The sequence below is a fragment of the Phodopus roborovskii genome, unplaced genomic scaffold (genome assembly GCF_943737965.1).
Source record: "Phodopus roborovskii unplaced genomic scaffold, PHOROB, whole genome shotgun sequence".
Lineage (NCBI taxonomy): Eukaryota > Metazoa > Chordata > Mammalia > Rodentia > Cricetidae > Phodopus > Phodopus roborovskii.
The window spans coordinates 58390715-58408164 of NW_026126480.1; the positions used below are offsets into that span (position 1 = coordinate 58390715).

Consider the following 17450-nt stretch of genomic DNA (forward strand, 5'->3'; position numbering starts at 1 on the left):
AAGCCATGCTGTTTATTTTTCTCCACAGTGTGGATGAAACAAGCCATATGCCAGGGCCTATGAACACTGGGCTGAAGGTGTCATATTCCTGTTGGGATTCAGCCCTGTTCCCATGGTAACTTTCAGGAACACCCATGCTTTTCAGGTAGGGGTGAGGTAAGGATACAGGAGGGTCAGTAATGCTTCCCCTGTGCACCTGTGGATGATGTCCTGGGTGAAAGAGTCAGCCAGTCTCCTCTGCAGTCTCCTGTCCTAGGATGTGGGAAGGGCCAGAGTCAACACCAATGTCCTATTAAAAACAAGGAAAAGGAGGTTCTGGGAGGGAGTTGGGGCAATGCCTATCTTAGACCCAAGGACCCCAGGGAGCCCAGTGGTGTTGGATCGGCCTTGTGGTTATGTAGTTTAGCACTTTAGTTTCCAGGTGAGAAAATGACAACCCAAAGATGTAACAGCAGATGACAAAGCCCAGAGATGGTCTTGGGGGCAGGAGTCTGGGGATCAGGCCCTCTGTCTTGCTGTGTGATAGGGCCAGAACCTCTGAAATGCCAGTCTATTCTGGAACATTCTGAGTTCTCTGTGCTTAAGGATCTTCTTGAAGGCAAACCCGTGAAACCTCCATGATGCCAAGACTTACCACACTGAGCCAAGGACAGTGCAGAGGAGCCCAGGCAGGGCCCATCTATGTCAGGTGACAGGGCTGGGGTGGGGTAGTGCTTAGGAACACACACCCTGGACATCAGTCTTATGTCTTTTTTAGAAAGACACTACTGATGGAACACATCACTTGGTGACACAGTGTATGCCACCTAGAAGGCCTGGGTGGGGAAGGGCCAGCTTAGAACAACAAGGTGAGGATGGAGAGAAGCTGGGGAGAACGGGAAGCCTGGGCTCTAACCTGCAGAAGAGGGGTTGCGATCTACTACTCTGACGACTCCTTGGGTATATATGCCACATTGTCATAGGCAGGCGGTGGAGAGACTGCTGGGCTGGGGATGTTGAAATCCGTGCCGAAGGCGTTGGGTAGGAAAATCACAGACTGTAAAGAAACAGAAAACCCCAAACCTGGGCGGCTCTGCGGTCTTCCAGGAGTGTTGCAACAGTTCCACCCAGTGGACACCCTGAGAACAGCGCCTTAGTACCAAATGCTCACACACACAACACGCAAAAGCATGTTTAATCAACATTTCAGAAAACATTTTCTAGGGTGAGTTATGACCCAGGGCTTGGACACACCACAGGGAGCAAAGTGGACAAACCTCATTTCTCAAAGAGCTAGTGAGCTGATGTTTCCTTTCTGATCAGCAGCTGCTGAGTTCGGGGCTCTATAGCTCTTGCCTGAACCAGTGCTAGTCCCTGGCTGCTTCCACACCGGTAGCCCTTCACTATGCTCCTTGAATACATCTCACCCTCGCCCCCGCCCCCCTCCTCGCCAACCTTAAATGTCACCCGCTAGCCTCTGGCTGCATTTTCCCGCCCAGGCAAGCCTTTGTGCTATCAGTACCACCTCCCCCTCGGCCCCCCCCCCCCCCCGCTCTCATTTTGCCCCTCTCTCGCTTCCTTCTCCTTTTCCCGGGAAAAAATGAATTTAACTTCCACCGAGTCATGCTGTCTTTTCTGATGTGCCCATCTGTTCACAGACTGGACATCTCTGTGCAAGGCGCGCCCCTTACTCGTCCCAACCCTGTCACCCCCCCCCCCCCCGGAAAGATAGCAGCACCTTTGCTGCTAGTGCTGGCGCCCCCCTTTGGCCACGGGGTGAATAGTCCCATTTCATAGCTTTGGGCCCTAGTGTCTTATTGGAAGTTCATCACAACTCTACTCCAAAGGGGAAGTGGGAGGGGTTTGTAGGCACAGTCGCTCCAGGCTACAGGCATTCCTCAGGGGCCCTGGGCATGGTGTGAGAGTACTCACTGCGTTAGTTTGAGCACGGGTGGCTTGGCACCCAAAATGGGTGGCAATGACAGCGATGAAGAACTCCAGGATGGTGAAGATGGTCAACACAGCAAGGTAGCCCCTGCCCACATCCTGGGGACCCAAACCCACAGTCAAGTCAAACTTAGAGCTTAAACTTGCCCAGGCAAGAGGCAGAGGTATACCCGGATCTGGCCTTCCTGGCTCCAGCCCCAGCCCTCTCCCTCCATTCTACCAGGCCTCATGTCCTTTCCCCCCACACCCCATCTTGGAGTACACATGATGTCAGTACACTCATGAGCTCTATTGGAGCAGCAGACTCTGTGAATAGCCTAGGGCTGCTGACAATTGGGTCTTCACTAGTCCTGGCTGCAGTCCTAATCTTTCCAGGTTTAGTGCCCTTAGGGACATCTGCCAACATACCCAGTTAGTGACACCGAAGTCCATAAGAAGAATGGCCGTTCCAGCGAAGGCCGCCATGGCACTGAGGATGTTGGTTCCCAGACTGCTCCTCACCTGAGGGAGGGAGAGGGGTACCAAGAAGAGGCAAAGAGGAGAAAGGACAAGAGGGGCCAGCTCACTATGCCCAGCCTCCTGCACCCTTCCTCCCATGGGCCCAGGGCTGGGGCCATGAGCCCTGAACAGCGCGGTTTTTCTTTCTCACTATTCTTTTTCTTCTCCATCCCTGGGACCCCAGGAAGAGGCCCCAATGCCTCCCTTGGCTTTTTCCTCCTGGGAGCTGCTGTGGAGGAGGCCTGATCCTCTTGGTGGGTTTCCTGAGCCAGGTCTGCAGCAGGAGCCTGTCCCCCTCCCCACTTCCCTATTCCCAGGCTCAGGCTCACCCCCTGAGACAGCTTGATGTCTATTCTTCCGGGGACCCTTCCTGCGTTGGCTTCCCCGGAATGTCTATGAACACTCCATCTTTAGACCTTTACAACCTTGGGTGGCATTTTGCAAGTGTCCCATGTCTTCCTTCTGTATTGGATGTCTAAATTCCTTCCATGGACATTTAGAAAATCCCCAAGAAATGTTTGTTGAATGGGCCAAAAATGAGTGGGCAGATGGGGGGTGTCCTGAGTGGGTCCCATCCCCAGTCCTGATTCTCTGTCTCCATTCAAACTTACCAGGCAACTGGTGTGATTTTTCTCAGCTGCTACTGAGAGGGACCCAGAGATGATGAACTGTGTAGGGAAGAGAGGGCCCAATGAAGTTTTGGCTCAGATACTGACCAAGACACATCATGCCTAGATTCTACCAAGAAGACACAGGTATAGGCAGAGACCCATAAGCTTTCTTGTCTGCCAGGCATCTTGGGTGTATTTCTAAGGGTGTCTTAGTGGTTTTCTAAGAGGCCTTTGTCCTCTGGCATGGTCACACATGCCTTTAAGCCCAGAACTTGGGAGGCTGAGCAAGGAAATATTTGTGAGTTTGAGACTAGCCTGATCTCTACATAGTGAGTTCTAGGACAGCCAGGGCTACAAACAGAGACTGTCTCAACAGACAAACAAACAAACAGCAACAACAACAAAAAAGCGGCCTCTGTCTTGAGACCTCAAGCCATAATTTACAAGGTATGTATTTTCATTGACATATTACTAAAGCCTCATAGGACATGCACCTTCAAATATTCACTGATCAGGTATTTACCAAGTAGCAGTTGAGTTTCAACAGATCTGTATAAAATGGAAAAGATCCCTTCTCTCATGGGGCAACAGTCCCAGATGTGAGGCCATGTGTGTGCATGTGTGCATTTGTGTGCCGTGGAACAATCTTTTTGTACACTACAAATATGTGTTGCTCTCATTGGTTAATAAAAAGCTGATTGGCTGATAGCTGGGCAGGGAGAGTTTGAGCTCAAGAAGCAGCCTAGGAGAATTCGGGGACAAGAAAGGGTAGAGTCAGAGAGTTGCAGGTAAATGCAGAGAAGCAAGATGAGAATGCCATGCTAAGAAAAGGTACCAAGCCATGTGACTAAGCATAAATAAGAATTATGGGATAATTTAAGTGTAAGAGTTAGCTAGTAACAAGCCTGAGCTATCAGCCGAGCATATCCAATTAATTATAAGCCTCTATGTTGGTTATTTGGGACTGGCAGCTGGGATTGGGAAAGAAACATCTGCCTGCATTTGTGTGTGTGTGTATGCTTGTGTACTCACACCTGTGGGTCAAGGACGACCTTATGTGTTGTTCCTCCTCAGGAGCCGCCTTCTTTGTTTTTTGAGACAGGCTCTCTTACCTGGACTTGGTGGGTCTGACCAGTCTACATCTCTCCAGCCCTGGGGTTGCCAGCTCAGGTTGGCTTTTGACGACAAGGCAATGGAGACACAACTCAAGGCCTCATCCTTGCTGTGCAAGTGTGTAACCTACTCCTTACACAAGTGCTTTACACACCCAGCAGTCTCCTCTGTGAAGTTCTACACAAAAACTGAATACCAAGCTACACATGCCCTGCCTAGGCCTCATGACCCTACTGTCCCCTCCTACCATGCGAATGGGGCACACTGTGACAGAATTTGAAGCAAGAGGGAGTGTGGAGAAGAACCACTACCCTTGTTTCTTCCCGAGGCAGTGCCTACCTTGACTCCTGCTTGTCAACATTTTCCTCCAACTTGGGCTCACTATGGACCATTAGAGCCCGGACTTAAAGTTTGTTCCCAGCCGTTTAGCTCTAGCTGTGGAGTGTCAGCAATGTTGACCTCTCTGAGCTCCGCTTTTAGGGGCGTCTGAGCTCTTGCCCAGATAGCCTGGGATGCACAGACGGGACTCCATCCTACACAGTGGGCTTCAGTGTAGACCCCATTAAGCTGATTCCAAAGCCTGTGCTTCCTGGAGATAGCTGGAGCTTCCCCCCCCCCCCCATTAGAGCTCTGGCACCTTTGGCAGAGCTACAGACAGCAGCACCACCTTGCAAACTTCCCTTTGGCACCTCGGAACCGACAAGTAAACCCTGATTTGGTTCTCCAGTGGGGGATATGGGCAGAGGAATGGATGCAGGGCAGGAGACTACCTGGAGATCAGCTCAGGCAGGGCTGGGACTCACAGAGGTAACTGAGGGTTTTCTGTGGGTGGGGTGTGGATGTGGGTTTAGGACGCAGGAAGCCCGGCTGTGACTAGGACTCTGGCCTGCTTGATCCTGGCTGTTTCTGGTGGAGCACTGCCTGTTTGCTGGGAGTAGGTCAGGCCAAGGTTTATGATGAAGGTTAGTGATAACTGTTATGCACACGTTAGTCTGGGAGGCGAGTTAGATCCTGACTTAGGATGGGCTAAGGTAGGGAAATGTTGGGAGTGGGCCAGATAGAGGTGACCTGGGCAGGACCCCGCCCCAGCATAGGATGGTAACTCCCGCACTCACGCAAGCTCCTCCCCAGAAGGGGACGCCACCTTCGATGAAGAGCATTCCCAGGTGGCCTCTGCGAACCATTAGCAGGACGCTGCCGAAGCCCAGGTGGATGAGGCCGATCAGGATCTGTACAGTCTGTGAGAGGCATCAAGGGCTCAGGCCATTGTCCTCACAGCGCCCCCTGCCGGCCTCTCAGGAGAGCGGCCGATTCCCACAGACACTGGGGAGAATCTCAGATTTTCTTAGTCTGAGGCCAGAACATTAAATCAAGATAGAACGAGCTCTCCTCAGCCCACCAAGAGCTCCAGGCCAAAGTGCAATGTGTGAGTGGAGCTGTAGTTGTCAAGCACAGCTCTGAGCTGCTTGTCTGATTTTCTAAGCCCGGGTTCTTTGGCAGGCCTAGCTTGCCGTCTCCCTAACCCATCCTGGGAGGTCACAGCTGTCTCCGCTGGCTGAAATCTTCACTAGGTTTTCTTTCCATCTCCCTCCCTCCCTGCCCTCTCTTGCTTTCCTCGCCCACATTTTTTTCTTCTATTTATCAGAGCCACACGGAAACATTTCCAGATGTGGAATGGCTTTCCTAAGGGTGGGTACTCTCTGGGAAGTGTGGCCTTGTGGTAAGTTCTGTTGCATTGCTTTTCACACATTTTTGGTGACCAGAACTGAGCAGAAAGAGATATGGAAGATATTTGAGTACAGTCTATGACTGGCACCCTTTCCATCTCGGGAACTCTCACAGGGGCTCCTATGGTGGGCAAGGGTTTGACATCACCCAAGGCAGTAATCCATCCATAGCATTTCTGTGAGCAGTGACAATCACATTCTTGGAGTCATGGGGACTGCATATCGCTTTCTAATGTGAGTGTCAAGAATTGGGGTATTTATGGACACAAACTTCAGTATTCTGTTGCTTTTTCTTCTCTATGCTTACCCTCTCTCTCTCCAGCTCCTCTCTCTCTCTCTCTCTCTCTCTCTCTCTCTCTCTCTCTCTCTCTCTGTGTGTGTGTGTGTGTGTGTGTCTCACTGCCAACAATGCCATCTTTTTCTGCCACTGGAATAAGTCCTGTGAAATGTCAGTTGCCACTTTCTGCAAGCCTGTCAGCACAACACTGTGCTGGCTACTTTCAGATCTGTTCTCTTTTAACACTAACACAGTGATGTGAACACCATCTTAATTTTGGAGCCCAGGAAACTGAACTCATAGACACTTAGTCACCCATAGATATGGAGGAGTGGGCTAGCTAACTCCAAAGCTAGTGTGCTGTCTAGTTTTTGTGTCAACTTGACACAAACTAGAATAACGAAGGGACCCTCAATTGAGAAAGTGCCTCTCTAAGATCAGGCTGCAGGCAGTAGAGCATTTTCTTAATTAGTGCTCAGTGGGGGAGGGCCCAGCCCATGGTGGGTGGTGTGATTCCTGGCTGGCGGTCTTGGGTTCTATAAGAAAGCAGGCTGAGAAAGCCACGATGAGCATGCAGTAAGCAGCACTCCTCCACAGTCTCTGCATCAGCTCCTGCCTCCAGGTTCCTGTCCTGCTTGACTTCCAGTCTTGACTTCTTCTGACAATAGACTACAATATGGAAGTGTAAGCCAAGTAAACCTTTTCTTCCCCAGCTTGTTTTTGGTCAAGGTGTTTCATCACAGCAATAGAAACCCTGAATAACACAGCTAGTGTTCTTCCCCTTGGCTCATACTCCCAGATACTTAGCTAGATTTCCTATAGATTAGCTTTGTCTCACCAAAGTGTGGTGTGTGTGTGTGTGTGTGTGTGAGAGAGAGAGAGAGAGAGAGGGAGGGAGGGAGGGAGGGAGAGAGAGAGAGAGAGAGAGAGAGAGAGAGAGAGAGGAAGAGAGTTAAGTTCCCAGGGCCTTCTTTGTGGTTTCAGGGTTCTAGAAACAATATCTTACTTTTTTTTTTTTTTAAAGACTGGGTTTCTTTGTGTAGCCTTGGATAGCCTAGAACTAGCTCTGTAGATCAGGCTGGCTCGAACTCACAGATATCTGCCTGCCTCTGCCTCCTGAGTACTGGGATTAAAGGTGTGCATCACCACCACTGGTCAATATCTTATTTTAGTTTGCTATCCCCAGTCACCTTCTGCACCATAACTCTGATGCAGCTTTTAGGATGGAGTTCTGCATTCTAGTCAGAGGTCCTGGCATGACCAAACAGTGGGACTGAAAGTAGAATCTATGGTCAGGCTGTCCTGGGTCACAGAATGCCACCTGCCAGCAGTCTGGCCTTGGGCAAATGACTTATACTGACAAGCCTTAGGCTCTTAGTCTTTGCAGTAAGAATGGGAGGGCCTGGCTCACAAGCTGGTGCTGAGAACTGAGAGTCTGAAGAGCTGATGTGGTACAGTGTAGGTGTCTCTCAGAGTGGACACTGCCACCATTGCTTGCACGGTTCCTATTGTTCACACAGAAATATATACGCATATATAATTTATATGTGTGATTTAACAGGAGACCATTAATGTCTCTTCCTATGCAAACTGCAGCCTAACTCAGTATGGAAACAAAGAGAAATCCCATCTAAGGGCATATAATTTAAATAAACAGTGGAGTTTAGCCCAACACAGACAGCTGAGCACAGCCAGTCACAGGCACCCTAAGGACTGGATCACACTCAGATTAGGCAGTATGAGCAGTAACAAAGTGGGAGGTCACCTGATTGGCTGCAGCTGGGAGCACTCCTGCTTGAGCAGTGATGGACAGCCGACATTTGCCTAATCTGAGTGTGATCCAGTCCTTAGGGTTTGCCTGACTTCATGAGTTCTTGGCCCAAAATAATTCTGTTATGATTATGAGCAAAGAATAATGATATGCAAGCATAAATACAGCATTAGAACACTCATTATTTTGTACACTAAAAAACTTCAATTGAATTTGAAGCTTTTGATTTTAGCAATTCACATGCCTATCTAGCCACCTATTAATCTATCATCTATCTTATCTATCAATCACCACCTATTATATATTATCTATTCCATCATCTATGTGTCTTACCTATATATTTATCCTATCTTATTTATCCATCCTACCTATCTCTTTTCATCCACCCATCTGTCTTTTCATTTTAATTATATTCATCTGTCACTATCTGTCCATCATCTATCATCTATTTAATCTATCATCTATCTTATCCATGTATCCACCAATCATCTATATTTTATCCCTTCGTAGAGAGCACTATCTAAGGCTATTTGAGATTAGAGAAGGGCTTGGAAGCCACCCTTCATGGACTGTCAGCTCTACAGGAGTTGGCTCGTGCCTACCATTTCATTCTCACCCCCTGTCAGGTCTTCCTTTGTTCATTACGGTCCAGCTATGTCAGTATTTTATAGCTTCCTTTAATGAGCCACACCCATTCCCATCTCAGCCCTGTGCATTTGCTGCTCTTCTATATAGTCAATCCTACCCTTCACCCATCCTTGCACCCATCAAGCTCTTGCTAGGCTGACTTTAACACCTAGGATTTAGCTTCAGTGTCATCTTCTCAGAGAGAGCTTTCTGTCCTTGTTAGTGTTGTAGTCCCCCATCATTCTTTATCCTCTTTGGAGTTCTGGTCATTTGTTTACTGGTTTATTTGGTGAGCTCCAAGCGCCTTGTCTGTCTGGTACACGAGTGAATTCTCCCATTTATCCCTTGCCTGCGCCCCTTCCTGTAGAGTATAAGGCTCACTACCTGCCCCGCGGTTTTGTCTCAGACCACATGGGGGAGCTTCTCTTACCCCTAAAGCTTTGGGCTCTCCGGTCAAGAACGTCTCTATTGGTCTAAGGTCAGGTGGGTGGGTGGCCCTGGGCGCCTGCGCCCCCAGCGGTGACTCTTCGAACTGCATGATCCCTGGAGGCTGGCACATGGAGGTGGGCAGAATGGCTGGAGGCGGGCGGAGGCCGCTGGCGTTGCTGGGCGGGATGACGACAAACACACCATTGCTGGCAGGAGGTGTGGACATCGTGTTCAGAGAGCCTGGGGGACGAAGGCTCAGGAGATAACAAGGCAGTGATGGTGGTTACACATTTGCTTAAGGCTGTCAGTTGATAAATGGCGCACCTCCCTGCTCTTGCTTGCTGAGGCCAGGGGATAACAGAGCCCAAATTCCTGACTAGAGCTGGGAAAAAAGAAGAGACTCCCAGAGTAAGCTTCCGAGTAAGCTCCTGGCTTGAATGTTAGGCTTTTTACTCTTGACTTTGATCTTGATTTCTCCTACATTACATGGAAGGAACATTTTTTATTTTCAGTGCTGCACATGGAATGGAGCCTACAGGAGAGGCAAGCCCACTCCTGCTGAGCCATATCCCCAGCCCAAGTGGAACCTTTGAGAGGAGCATATATTTAAACATCCTCCTTTCCCCAGAGAGGGTGAGTGACCGCACACACACAGCCCTGGGAAGGTGGAGCTTACCTGAAGTAAGGAAGAGAAGGGCCAGACAGGATGGGGCCCCTTCCTTCCCCTAGGCCTACATCTGGTGACAGTGGGTACATAATTACCCTGGGGAAACCCATCCTGCTCCCCTTGACTACCCTAGTAGTAACCGCTATTGTAGCTAAGATAAACACGGATTGTGGAAAGCATGGGTGTGGCTGGCCTGGGAAAACACTCAAGGGAATGAATGTTGACCCATTAGCTAGATGTCTGGCAGCGCTTCCCAGGGTGTGTATATAATCCAGTGGATTATTAAAACAGTCATCCTCCTTGCTGGCTTTCACATGTGGTGAAGAACCCAGCAGTCCAAGTCACAGCTTTGTGACAGGAGACAGAATTTGAAGTCTGGCCCATGTGGTTACTATGAGACTAGGGGCAAGAGGGTCACCTCTTCCTGCCTCAGTTTCCTGACCAAGAGTAGGGGTAAGGGCACTAGACCCTGTCTCATTACAGGCCAGGTAAAGGCCCTGATTTACACAGTGAATTGTTCCAGCATCTTTACTAGGAGTATATTCTTAAACCTTATATATTCAGTGCACAAAAGTGTATTTGCCACTGTTTTTAGGTCTGTGGTTTGAGTGCATGAGGCATTGCAGCTCGCAGACTGTACAGCTTGTGGGGGATCAGGCTGTGCTATACTCCAAGTTACTCCACATTGTGTGAAAGCGTGGCTTTGGGCTGTGCCCTGCCCTGAGGGACTCTGTTTGAAAGGCAGCGTTTGGCTGCTCTGTGGGTTCATCCAATGAGGCAAGAAGACTCAGTGTCTCCCTGTGTGTGTAGATAACTACCTCCTGCCAATGTCATCCATTCCAAAGGATGGAAAGTACCCTATAAAGAAGATGCCACCATTGCAGTGGTGGTGGCCTCACTGCCCTGGCACCTAAGCCCACAATGTGTGTGTTATGGGACCACCAGGCAGATTGTCTGGCACTTCAACTCAGCTTGGTCCCACTGCTTGATACAGCCTCCTGAAACTACTGTCAGTCTGTCTCTGTCCAAAACAGCCCTCTACGTCTCCTCCATGGACCTGTGTCTCTGCAATCCTTGCCTTCAGCTCTCCAACTGGGATCCTTAATATCATATCCAACCAAAGCAGCGACTTTTGTGTCTCTAATAGCTCAAGACCTCTGGTGAGGCCTCTTTGAATTGTGCCGTGGCCTCTTTGTACTTTTATAGTCATTCTGTAACCTGTAAAACACACACACACACACACACACACACACACACACACACACACACACACACGGAGTGAGGTGTTTAATGTGTGATCTGAGAGTTAACAGCCTTCTGTTAAGGGAAAATCAGGAGTGCTTGGCAAATTGCAGCGAATGAAACTGACTCAGCTTGTAAATGTATTGTTGGTCAATACATTCTAGCACTATGGAAAACTCAATTGTGTCTCTTTATGCTTCTGGATAGCAGGCTCTTGACAGAGCCCAATCCCTGTGGCTTTGTGAGGGACCTCAGTGGATATGCATCTTTATGCTGGGTGATGGTGCTTCCCACACGTGTGTCCTCTGTGATGGGCCTGATCCATACTGATGAATGTAAAGTGCAAGTGTCCTGTTGGGACTGACTTTGGGAGACATAGCTGAGTCCCCACAAAGAGTGAAGCAGGGTTCCAATGGCTGGAGTACCTCCACCGAAATGGCAGAGGAGGCACAGGGTAAAATCTGCCAGCATGAGCTTTTTCTATTCACTGGAGGTGATTAATAAAATGTTTCATGGGTTGGGGAGACAGCTCAGATGGTAAAGTACTTGCTGCACAGGCATAAGGACCACCTGGGTCTGAATCCCATGAACCCATATAAAAAGCTGGGAGTGGGCACACACATTTGTCATCCCAGTGCTGGGGATACAGAACCAGTTGGATCCTTGGTGTTCTTTGGCCTGCCTTCCAGCCCAGCCTACTTGGTGAGCTCCAGACCAATAGAGACTCTCTCTCAGAAAACAAGGTAACTGTCTACTTCCAAGACAGAGTGACACCCAGAGTGGACCTCTGGCCTCCACACACATCATGCACGAACTTGCATACATACATGCACACATATATGTGCACACACATGCATGCATATAGATGCACATGCATGAACATGCACATAAATGTACACATAGACATACAGATATGCATGCATTCATGCACATGCAAAAAAAAAAAAGAACATGTTTCAGGTAAATAATGTTATTGAATGACAGTCCCATACAGAGAGTGGCAGAAGTTGCTTGACATCTTCAAGGAAAGTGCTATTACTTCCCACTTGGTGGGATTTAGTTGGGGCTCCAACTTTCAGACCCTTACACTGAAATGGTTCTTAGCAGACATGAACACTGCTTGGGCCACACCAGCAAACATTCCCTGCAGACACTCAGCTAATAAGGATTTTGGGCTTTTGTGAGGTAGTTTCTGTTTCGAATAGGAGAAGCCTCTGTGAACCAGACACTGGCAATAAATGCATAAATAGATGAGGCTATGTTTCAATAAAACTTTATTGACATGAACAGATGGGCTGGGTCTGATTGGTGGGTTGGAGTTTTCCAACTCCAATCTCAGAACACTGCCTGGACCATATAGTAAATGGTCACTGGAATTTACTTGTTGCTTTAAATGCCACATTAATTTCGGTGTTTTGGAATAAGAAGGAAAATACATTGAGCTACCAACTATTTCTATACAATGATGGTAAAGGTGGCTGTGACTAGAGTTTGGGTATTGATTGTCCCTCAAAGGTCTGCCTGTTAGACGTAGACTTGGTTCCCAGGATGATATGAGCGGCAGGTGACAGAATCTTGCATTACTTAATTTTCTTATTTCTGTGACCAAATACTGAAAAATAAACAGGCTAAAGCAAGGAGGGCTTATTTTGGCTTAGCGTTCAAGGGCTCACTGTCCATCACGTTGGGAAAGGCATGGTGGCAGGAGTGTGAGGCGTCTGGTTGGAATGCACCTGCAGTGAGGAAGCACTGAGTGGGCAGGAAGCAGAGCCAGGCTGTGAACCTCAAGCCCTGACCCCAGCAGCCATTTTCTGCAGAGGTTCCACCTCTTAAAGATCCCAAACTTTCCAAAACAGTGTCACCAGCCTGAGACCAAAAGGAAGGCCAGGCACATGAGCCACAATGAATGCAAGAGACAGAGGCTGGTGGAGGGTCCTTTGGCCCTGGGGGTCTGGAAATGTCCTGGAAGGGGGTTTTGGGGTCTTGGCTTCTTCTTGGCTTACTAGCCACATACTCTGGCTACCATGTCCTATCTCCCCATAGGCTCAAAACACAGGGGCAGCTAAACATGAACTGAACCAGGAACCTGTTCTCTTTAGACGCAGATCACCCCAGGCCGTGTCATAGCTAGCACAGTTGCTCACTTCATCTCAGGGGTTGGCAATGAGGATCAAGATGGACTAGAATGTCCTTAGACACCAGCAAAGGGCTATGGTGTGCTTGTTTCAAAGCAGTGTTGTTATCAGTTCTAGATCATCACTGACATTTGAAACTTTCTGAACTCTTCATGGGGCACCAGCTCCACCCTGCCCCAGCTTATGGGATTAACAGCATGTGCTGTTTCTTGAGGACACCCTTGTCTCTGGATGCTTCCGATACATTGCTTCTTACCTTTACAGTGACCTGATAATGCCCACAGTTTATTATTGTGGTGTGATGACAGGCTTGTGGCAGAGAAGGAACATGCTTAGGGTGACCCAGCTAGTGAATCTGAGGGCAAGGATTCAAGCCCAAGTCTGTGTGTGTCCCAACCTGCATCTGTTCCTCGTTGCTGCCTCCAGGGGCAGGCTCTGTCATTTGCTCAATTGTTCTAGCTATTATATTCTGGGTGCTTTGAAGTTTGGTGTGGTCATGTGACTTTTTTGGTTAAAACCACATGAGTGACAGTAAAGTCACAACTTCTGAGCTAAGAGTTTATTGACCAGTCCAGGGCACTGTGGAGGGTTTTCCCTCATTGTCACAGTAACTAACCAGTACTTTCTCTGTGAAACAGGAGGAGGTGACCTCTCTTTGCTGTCCTATGACACTAAGATGGGGATGGAGATAGCAAGCCATGAGGACCCAGGTTCCATGCTCAGACAGAAAACCACTGGGCATGGTAGCATCCTTAGATTCCCAGTGCTTGGGAGACAGAGCCATGCAGATCCCTAGCCTCTACATGTATGTGTGTGCACTTGTATATGTACTCACACACATGTGCATTGCATATATACACAAATGCATTTATCCATGTATATATGAGAGCCATTATTATTAAAGATGAGAGCCATCTGACACCCCTCGGCATTTGCAGGTGATCACATTATAAACCAAAGGGGGCTGAGTGAGTTTGCCACTTCAGTACTTCCCTAAGTAAGGACATTCAAAAGTACTAAGGACAGAGTCAGAAAAGGCAGAATCTTAGGCTAAAAGGACACACTTACCAGGGTCAGGGGAAGATCATACATGAGGGGCATGATGAGTCATATGTGTACTGGGGACTTTTTCTGGGGTCAGAAGAACTCTGAGCTCCCACAGGGCTCAAGCCACCCAGCAGGGAGCATTTGCATCATTAACAGCACCATTCTCAGGTGGGTGGTGAGAAATATGATCAAACACAGAGCCCCGTGATCCCCAGGAGAAGAGAAACACCTACAGAAATAGGCTTTGCACCCTCAGCAGGGTAAGTGGCAAACCCAGGCAGGGATAAATGACACAGGACCTGAGATTCACACACTCCCCTCCCCCAGCTCCTCCGAAGCCAGTGGCTAATCCACCTGTGGTATTCCGGTGACTCTGCCTCAGTGCTCCCCCATTTCTTACTCTCAATCAGCCAGCATATCCCACGCTCATGCATGCACAGGAAAGAAAGCCACTGCACCCTGCCTTAAGCCAACAGCTGCCTGGAAACTCAGGCCAACCGTGTTTGATTATCAACTGCTGAGTGAGATGTGGCAATAACAGCCCTTCATGCAGAGCCCTTAACAATTTATAAGGAACTCTGGCACACACCCGGGGCACTCTGGGATGGACATGTTTTGCAGATCATTTTGCAGAAGCAAGTAGGGCAGGTCATGGGCCTTGAGGGCTTATGTGTTGGTTGGGGAGCAGACTCTGAAGTGAGTGATGTCACCAAGGGTGTCAGGGGGCTTGCAAAAGGCAGGTGGCTGAGAAACTGTGGGCTGCATTTTATGCCCTTTTCCCAGGGTTGCAAGTGGGGTTGAAAATAGATTTGACACCCACAGGAAGGAGGGGACATGTCTTTGGTTGTCTTTTGCCATGGGGGGTGAGGCTTTCTTGAGGAACTGTCTGGGAGAAAGTCACATGTAGGCTCTTTTCACTGGACCTGCAGATTTCTAGGTTGGGCTAGAGCTCTTTTGCAGAGGGGTACACAGGAGAGAGATCCTTGCAATGGGGTGTGTCTCTGTAGAGAAGTGCCTACCTCAGGGAGGGTGACAGCAACTTACAAAGCACCTAGCAGGTGCATGGCCCCTGTCCTTTGTCCTCATTTAGCACTGCCCAGTCTTGGAGATGACAGGTAGTCAGCTACTGTGTGTATGGGGGGGTGGGGGAGAGCAAGAAAGGCACAGGAAAAAAAAAAAAAAAAGACAGCCATCCATCACTCTCCTTACCTGCTGGACCTGGGCTGAGGAACAGCTCCAGGTCCTGATGCGATACAAGAGCAGGCAGGCTAATTGCTAAATTGCTGCAGTTTGGCTTGAGAGTGACTGGAAAAGTCACAGGACTGCCTAAGTGTCACCCTGCTATAACCGCTGTGAAGCTTTCAAAATTAATGTAAACAGTTTTACTTACAGATAGGTACTTATTTGCATCATAGAGCATACACATTTGATTCACATCCTATAAAAAAGGACCAATATTCAAATTCAAGAGTTAGCATTCACAGAGCACACTCTGCCTTGGGCTTGATTGGGACCACAAACCAAATCAGAGCCACCAACATTCCAGAAGACAATAAGGACCACCTAGGATTGTCAGGTTGGGGCATGCCTGGTGGGGAGGAGTCCTTCACTACTCCTGGGCTTCAGCTGTTAACAGTCTTAGTGGCAGGGACCGGTGGTGGGCTGCCCCAGCATGCTAGCTGGAGCACCCTTGGGCAGCCAGCACTTGACTTGAGAGTGATCCTCACCCGGGTCCCAAAGCAGCTTTGCTTACTTCCCTGTTGAAGCTCCTTTTGAGGAGGTGTTGGCAGCTGGAAGGGAGAGACTCTAAGGGGGTGGGGGGCTGGAATGAAATGTATGGTAACACATCTGGGGCTTGGCACCTTCGCTTAGTAATTAAGTCACAGATCCTGCACTCAGCCTGGTAAGAATGCACATTACGAGGCCAGACTGGTTTACAGAGCGAGTTCCAGGACAGGCTCCAAAGCTAAAGATAAAACCCTGTCTTGAAAAGCAAAACAAAACAAAAAGATGAAGTAGCTGAGTGAATTTGGGCAAACAGTCTGAGCTCTCTGGGCCTGTTTCCCCACATATCACGGAAGTGGATTAGGGTAGGGTGTTTCAGGCTTCTAAGGTTTCACCCCCTCCCTCTCTCCTGGGTCTGTAGCCATTTCTCAGACCAGGCAAAAACTTGCATCTATGTAAGCCTGGCCCTGTGGCACCAGGCATCTTGTCTCCAATCTCAGCTTTTCCAGGACATTCCAGGCCTGCCCTATAGTCCCAGAAGTGATGCCACCAGATGCAAACATACCACGGGGAAGCAGATTTTTTTCAGTCACTGGCCTTCACACACCCCACGGCTTTCTGCTATACCCATGCACCCCTCCACTGAGACTGGGCAGCATTGACAGCTCTGCTTTTCCATGACTAATGCATCCCATCTACAAATGACACAGTATTTGCCCAGAAGAGTTTTCTAGCAGTGACCCTTGCCATGTCCTCTTCCACTCAGAGAAGGGGCAGATAGGACACCTGTGCATGGTTTGGAATCACCTGCCTAGGTTGGACTTCTAACATGAGTTGGCTTCTGGAGGAAGGGAGTCTCCTCAGGCGGGCGATTGCCTCCCTGGGGTCCCTGGTGGGTACCTGAGTAATCTCTGACCCTGGCTTTGAGGAGAGAAGACAGATACCCCTCCTTTGTCCCCCTATCCTGTGCAGTGGGTCTCTCATTGCCTTGAACTGGAATGAGCTGGGATTTTCCTTCCTTCCCAATCTTAGTGCCTGGTAGGTTTCTGTCAATGATCTCTTTCTCTCTCCATCCCCGGCGGCCCCCACAGCCCCACCCATCTCTTCCCTGGGTGGTCTTTTTAGAAGGACAATGGGGGTACTCACCGGCTTGCCACGGCTGCTGTGCGGGCTGCTGGCTCCCCTCTGCCTCTGCGCTCCTACATTCACACATATCCTGTGAGAACCTTGCTATTCCTGTGGGGCTTGGGAATCACTGCTTGGGAGCTGTGTCTCTGGCAGGTTCTCAGTCCTTCCCCGCTCGGAGGTCTCCGCCTGTCTCCCAGAGGTGGGGGCCAGAGGCAGCCACTTATGTGGTCACTGACCTCCCAAGGGCCCAAGAGCATCCCATTCCCTTGCTTCAGTCTCTGGGAGGGAATGTCAAGGCCCAGAGAGTAAAGTGAATTGCTTGGCACCCCCTACTCGTGTCAGAGCTGGGATAGGAACCCATAAGGTTCCCCTTCACCCCACTGAGATGCTCTGAGAAGACTAAGCAGGCTGCCTGTGTTCTGTCCTCCCAGGTTTGACCACAGTTAGACAAGGAGCCCAGGAGACTCACAGATTTCTGTCTAAGCATGAACATTCATGTGAACATGTGTTAGTATGTGTGTATGTTT

At 49.2% G+C, this 17450-nt stretch overlaps 1 protein-coding gene across 1 annotated transcript; it reads right to left on the bottom strand.

The window, feature by feature from the left end:
- Positions 1-219: 219 nt before the first annotated feature.
- On the bottom strand, positions 220-9326 carry Ms4a15 (membrane spanning 4-domains A15). The gene is made up of 7 exons (XM_051192099.1): positions 8981-9326; positions 5264-5386; positions 3036-3092; positions 2335-2427; positions 1912-2025; positions 896-1036; positions 220-289 (listed from the first exon to the last, which is right to left on the bottom strand). The coding sequence occupies exons 1-6, from the start codon at positions 9203-9205 to the stop codon at positions 920-922; spliced, it is 729 nt and encodes a 242-aa protein (XP_051048056.1). The 5' UTR covers positions 9206-9326; the 3' UTR covers positions 220-289; positions 896-919.
- Positions 9327-17450: the final 8124 nt, after the last annotated feature.

What these genes read in the sequence shown, in the direction of transcription:
- Ms4a15 (XM_051192099.1), bottom strand. Translation starts at nt 9,205, where the DNA reads ATGTCCACACCTCCTGCCAGCAATGGTGTGTTTGTCGTCATCCCGCCC. An exon ending in ACTTCGGTGTCACTAACTGG is followed by an intron (nt 2,026 to 2,334) that starts GTATGTTGGCAG and finishes TTGGGTCCCCAG; the next exon opens with GATGTGGGCAGGGGCTACCT. An exon ending in CCCGTGCTCAAACTAACGCA is followed by an intron (nt 1,037 to 1,911) that starts GTGAGTACTCTC and finishes GTTTCTTTACAG; the next exon opens with TCTGTGATTTTCCTACCCAA.